The 6,000-nt window shown below is 38.8% G+C and overlaps 1 protein-coding gene across 2 annotated transcripts in view; it reads left to right on the top strand.

Annotated features, from left to right (window-relative positions):
- Nucleotides 1–6,000, top strand: part of LOC111863516 (OTU domain-containing protein 5-B) — a 47,830-nt gene that overhangs the window by 4,841 nt on the left and 36,989 nt on the right. For both annotated transcript variants that reach the window (XR_004512914.1, XM_023849880.2), the window contains exons 3-5: nt 3,177–3,375; nt 3,459–3,614; nt 5,539–5,695. Coding sequence is in view for 1 of the 2 variants with exons in the window: in XM_023849880.2 (XP_023705648.1) it covers nt 3,177–3,375; nt 3,459–3,614; nt 5,539–5,695 (512 nt within the window). In the remaining variant the exon portion in view is untranslated. The remainder of the gene's footprint in view (nt 1–3,176; nt 3,376–3,458; nt 3,615–5,538; nt 5,696–6,000) is intronic.

Genomic DNA, 6,000 nt, shown 5'->3' with positions numbered 1-6,000 from the left:
CGAAGGAATGAGTTCTTTTCCCTCCCCCACACACATCCGTATCGTCTCAGGGGGTGACCACAGTGTTCTGCCTTAAAATGTGGCGTTTTTCTAAGAAATGGGTGCTATGTACTGTGCGAAAGCAATCGATTTTGCAGGCATAAACTTTTGTACATCCCTCTTCTAAGAATTCCAATTGAATAGCCAGCTCAGGGCAATATGATATTATAAACACCAGCACATATCAGTCTCTGGTGTTTATAGCTTCAGAGCAAACAAAACACATCATTCATAACAGAAACAGCTCGCAATAGCCACAGGAACGTTGCTGCAAGACAGGCATATGTAACGACGACTTAGCGCTCTTAAACGCGTGTGTCATTAAATACAGTCCTCCTGACAACAGGCCAGTGAAAAATCTAACAATCTACAGCAAAACCATCAATTAATATGGGCGTTATAACATACGTGTGCAGCTTGACGAAACATACACGTCGAACCCCCCCAGACGATTTAAATCCCTGACGAAACATACACGACGAACCACGGCAACGGGTTAAATTGTATGTTACTGAAGGGAAATTTATGTGTACATTCAAAATAAAAGAAATACTTGTGTATGAAATATCTCTCTTCCCTTACATACTGAAAAGAGTAATATTTTTTAAAAGCAAGGCCAACAGGCAGGCAGTTTGCAGGTTCTTTACCCATGGCGGGGCAACAGAGACCCATAAGAAGCAGACTGTATAGCGCAAACACACTCACACTTACATACACATATGAGAATTGATAGTTCATTGCATTGAATCATGTTTGACATTAGAACAAATGACCAGGAAAGCATCTATATTGATAATCATGTCCTTTTTTTCTGTTCGTATACTGAGAATATTGTTCTTAAAGGAAGTATATTTAAAGCACTTTGTAACTTCAGAATGAAAATAGGGAACGCAAAGTGTTCAGTTGAGACAGCAATGTACTGCTTGCAATGGTATGGCAGTCACTCTTTGCAGGGTTTAGTGTGTGTTTAGTGCTGCTTCTCTATCACTTCACAACTGCTGTGTAAGTGACACAGATGTGCCATGCTGTATAGGAACTACTGGAAGTTATCCCCTTCATGCCAGTTTTCTGCGAAAATATCCATGTGAATGATTGGCCACCCACAGCACACCACATCCTTACTTTTTATGGCATTTGTGGTATGACATAAGACTTTCTATCCTCCGTATTGCCATGCAGATTGGTATAGCTGTAATGCTCTGGTATTATGTTCAGGAGGTGCTTGGTTCAGAACTTATCCAGGACAGCAACAATGCTGATATATTTTTCATTGTTTTCCTTTGTTCCTCCAGTTGAATGCTGGGATTGTGTGTTAATTGATCTATGACTGCTTTCTTCCAGTTCCTTACCAATTCATCAATCATCTTGCCGTTCACTGCTTTACAGACTAGATACTGACAGCATCACAAAATAATCACTAGAAAATTTTAATATATTTTAATATAATAACTAATTTTTTACATGGAAATTTTAATACAATTTTAATTATTGGGAATCTACTGTATGGAAAAGTGAACACAATATTGCGTGCAGTGGAAAACCCCAGTCAGAATAACCAGTAAATCTACACTTCAAGAAGCGCCATTGTGAGTGCCTAAGACAAACATCAAAACCAACTGTGATAACAAAATTTATATAGAGAGCATTAGTCATATCTAAATGCATATTGTTAAAATATCTTATGTGACAGTGTTTCCTTATCGTGGTGGTGCGCCTCTGAAGATGATTCTTTTGAATCGAAACATGTAAGGTGAATGAGGACTGAAGTGTAGTAAACTCGTATGTCACACTCNTTCACCCCTACCCTAGAACATTGTGTTAGCATAACAGGACCAAAAATGCAGCGTTCAGTTCACACTAGTGTGAAAATAGTCTTACAACTCACCATGTGAAACAAAAGTGAATGAATATTAAACAACATATAAGCCTCAAAAAAGCCGCAAACCAGTTTATCTGCCCCCAGATAATTGAGAGTTGAGTGTAATTATAATACTAGTCTAAGAGAGTGCCAGTCCAACACTGATACTGAAAGTTTGCAGTTGCGAAGATGCCTTTTACTCACAAAGTAATACTGGCTCAGTGGGTTTATACCTCTTCCAAGACACAAAATGAAAATGGTATATAAAGAAACATGTGACAGTCTGACACTGACTTTTTAACTGATAAAGAAATATTAGACAATCCAACACTGACTTCCTGACTGATAATTCGTCACTGAAAACCAGTCCTTGAATGCGTCACACTTCCTTGAAGGCTCTGGAAGCACTCATCTGCAAGCACCAATGAATATTTATTTCCTCATCACTTCTCGAAACAAAGCTGGGCTATATTTGGCACACCAGGTCATAAACAATCATATCTAAATATAAATAGTATTGAAACCAGTACCATGATAAACGATATCATTGTTCAGAGCTAAGGAATGAACAACTGACATGACTTCATGTACATTTGTTTTGGTTTCAAACCCAAGGTCAAACTGTCAGCACTCCCAAAGAGAGCACGAGTGCTGTGTTAGATATATGTAACATTTGGCCGTTAAAGGTTAATCTGGGAAACTTCTGGTTGTGGGTGCAAATTCCTGTGAAACACCAACTTCTTGTTCCAAGTGTGTTAATCATTTCTGAGGACTGATCTTTTACCATGCTTAAGTGTCTTGAGAATCTGCTTCAGCACATTCCTTGTGGATTGTCTCTTTTTGTGACATACTCAACCTGTTACCTGCCACTTTTGGATAAGCTTCGGTTCATACTACTTTAAGGGAATTTCTTTATGTGCATGTTAATGAATGAACCTTTGAATATTATTTTAATATTTTTCTTCTTCTTCTGTAGGATTTGACTGAAAGTTCACTGTCAGATTGTTTACCTCACTGCAAGAGTAAAGAATTGAGACTTCAAAACATTATATGAGCAAGCAAAACCTAGAGTCAGTAGTGTACCAGTCACAGTATGTTGACTGCACAAATGACTCATCATGTCTGCCACTTTATCAATAACCCAAGACAAAATGTCCATTCTCCTTGCAGTATATTGCTACATTTCCTTCTTGTTCAAACTCTCTGTAGCATGGATGCAATTAAATTAAAATTCATTGTGAAAACCACTGGCGTTAAACTTCTTATGAATTTATTATAGGACAACTCGCAGCAAACTGCGGGAAAGAAATGCTGCATCACCACCAACATTTCCAGGTAGCAGCAGTGTTGCTGGGTCCTCTCCAACAGCAGGGCCATCTGGAGTGATGGATGAACTAGTGAGTGCAAGCGGGTACAACAGTGGTGATGAATATGGACCTTGTGAATCAGGACATCTCACAGAAACGGAGTGGCTCGAGGTAGCTGAGCTTTACTTTCTGTCATGTCATTTTATTTGATACTCTTACGGTATAATATATATTTTGCTATTGTCCATATGCAGAGAGACAGGTGGTTTGAGAAAAGCATTAGGAGGAAGGGCTTCATCATTAAGCAGATGGAACAAGATGGGGCTTGTCTGTTTCGTGCCGTGGCTGACCAGGTGTACGGTGACCAGGAAATGCATGCTGTTGTTAGAAGTCATTGTATGGATTACATTGTGAGTATTACTTACAGTAGGAAAGTCCCTGTTGTTTGCCCAGGTATTGCTGCTTGGCACTCTAAAGGAAGAATAACACTCAGATTAAGAAATTAAAATATACTCCAGAATAAAGAGTGGGAATGAAGATTCAACTGTCATCCAGAAATTTTAGTGCTGTTCTTGCATGTTGATTTAAGAGTCATGGTATTGTGCATATTGTCGAGAGTCTGGAGTAAATTTCGTATTTTCAGGTGTTAACCGTTAGGTCCACTGCAGGAAACATGAGAAACAGAACAGTTTCATTCTTTATATTAAGTGAACTGTCCAGATTGCAAGATTGCAAGTCGCATTGCTGACTAATCTGTGATTCGGCCTGTTTTTTTAAAAACAATAAATATCAAAACATATTAATTTAACCTTTATGGGACAGGCCATTTAAATTCCGGTAGTGGCAGCGGGACGGAGTTAATTTAAATGCCCGCCATTGTAGAGTAATAAAAATTGTAATCATGTTACTCAAAATGCTGTGAGTTCTACAATTTTTGTGATAAATGAACGAAATAAACGCTGCTTTTATCTAGAAAGAATATAGAATCAGATATTGTAATTTACAGATTTTAGAATCTGTAAAAATTGTTACACTGATTCAAAAAAAAATGTTTTCCCCAATTTTGAGCGTCTGTCCACAAAACTGCAGTCAGTTTCTGCACAAAACGTTTCTGCAGTATAAATGCCTGCTGCTGACATCATTCGTACTGGTACTGGCTTATCTTCAAAAGGGGAGGAAATGTTTATGCTTTTATAGCACTCCAACCTTTCTGTATACAGGAGTGAGGTCACGTCCCTCAGAGACTGTCTGTGTATACACGTATCTGTCACACAAGAAGTACTGTTACGCTTATTAGAAAGGCCCGCACATGGCCTCTTCTTCTACGTACTTTCAGTCTTATGTACCACATTCTAAATCGGTGACATTTATCAGCTGCATATTAACTTTAGCTTCTTCCATGTGAAATGGGGCCATGGGGGATAGTTGAAATTGCGACATTTTATAAGCGTTATGATTAGAGAAGGCAAATCGGCAACACTGGCTGACTACCTGCTAATACGAGAATGATGTTGCCTGTGTACGCTTCGCGTGGAAAACAGAGTTACATACGGACAAAGCGCATGAATTGCGATGTTGGACTCCACATTCAGTTACATGAAACATTCAGTTAGATGGTGCAGGCGAGAAGACAGTCTACTTATAAAGCTGGTGTCCAAAAATAATGTAGAAAGGCCTGCACATGGCCCCTTTCTTCTATGTGCTTTCAGTCTTATGTACCACATTCTGAATGGTGTGATTTACGAGTGGCCTCTCAATTTCGGCTTTTTCAGTGCGAAAAGGGGCCATGGTGCATAGTTGAAATTGCGATGTTTTATAAGTGTTACGAATACAGGAGACCACTCGCCATCACTGACCTATTTCCTGCTAATACGAGACTGACATTGCGTGATTGCGCTTCGTGTGGAAAACAGAGTTAATTACGGACAAAGTGCATGAATTACGACGTCGGACTCTGCATTCGGTGACATGCAACATTCAGTTAGATGATGCAGGAGGGCAGGAGGGAAGACAGTCTACTTATAAAGCTGGTGTCCAAAAATAATGTAAGTAGAACAAGAATTTCTATCTTAAAATTAGATTTTAAAACGCTGTGCACACGCGTGGACCGCACATACCCATACGGTGTCTTTCGGCCACCTTGGCTTTACTTTAAAGGTCTCCATACGGTGTCCTTCGGCTCATAAAGGTTAAATGTAAAGTTAACAAATGAGTACTGCACTTGATATGTGTCTTGTAATAGGAGAACAGGTCTCAAATGTATTCATGAAAGCCATGAATGTAATGTACATCTACAATATATTTAATTTCAGACATGTTTTTGTATTCATTTAGGCAGCTAATGGGGATTACTTCTCTCAGTATGTCACCGAGGACTTTGACACCTATGTTGATAGAAAAAGACATGAATATGTTCATGGGAATCATATTGAAATGCAAGCTATGAGTGAAATGTACAACCGTACAGTTGAGGTGTTCTCCTATGGAACAGGTGAGTGATGAAGAAAGTCATGTTTTTTTAAGTTCTGTGACACTTTGCTTGACATGGTGATGAGAACCTAGGTGAAAAGTCTGTTACACAATTTTACAGTATTTTTTTATTTATGACATATAGCTCATAACCTGTTGTGTGTTATAAGGAGTCTTTCCCTCAGCTGCCGCATGTTTATGGCTTAGGATTGTGTGCATCCACATTTGCTCTTGAAAAAGGAGGATGTGTTTCAGAATAGAGATATTCAGTTCACTGACCACCTTCTAGTGCAGTAATTTCGAATAACGAATGTTGACATTTATATG

The sequence above is a fragment of the Cryptotermes secundus genome, unplaced genomic scaffold (genome assembly GCF_002891405.2).
Source record: "Cryptotermes secundus unplaced genomic scaffold, Csec_1.0 scaffold89, whole genome shotgun sequence".
Classification (NCBI taxonomy): domain Eukaryota; kingdom Metazoa; phylum Arthropoda; class Insecta; order Blattodea; family Kalotermitidae; genus Cryptotermes; species Cryptotermes secundus.
The sequence above is the reverse complement of the archived record's forward strand: the minus strand, read 5'-3'. Positions and strand labels throughout refer to the sequence as shown.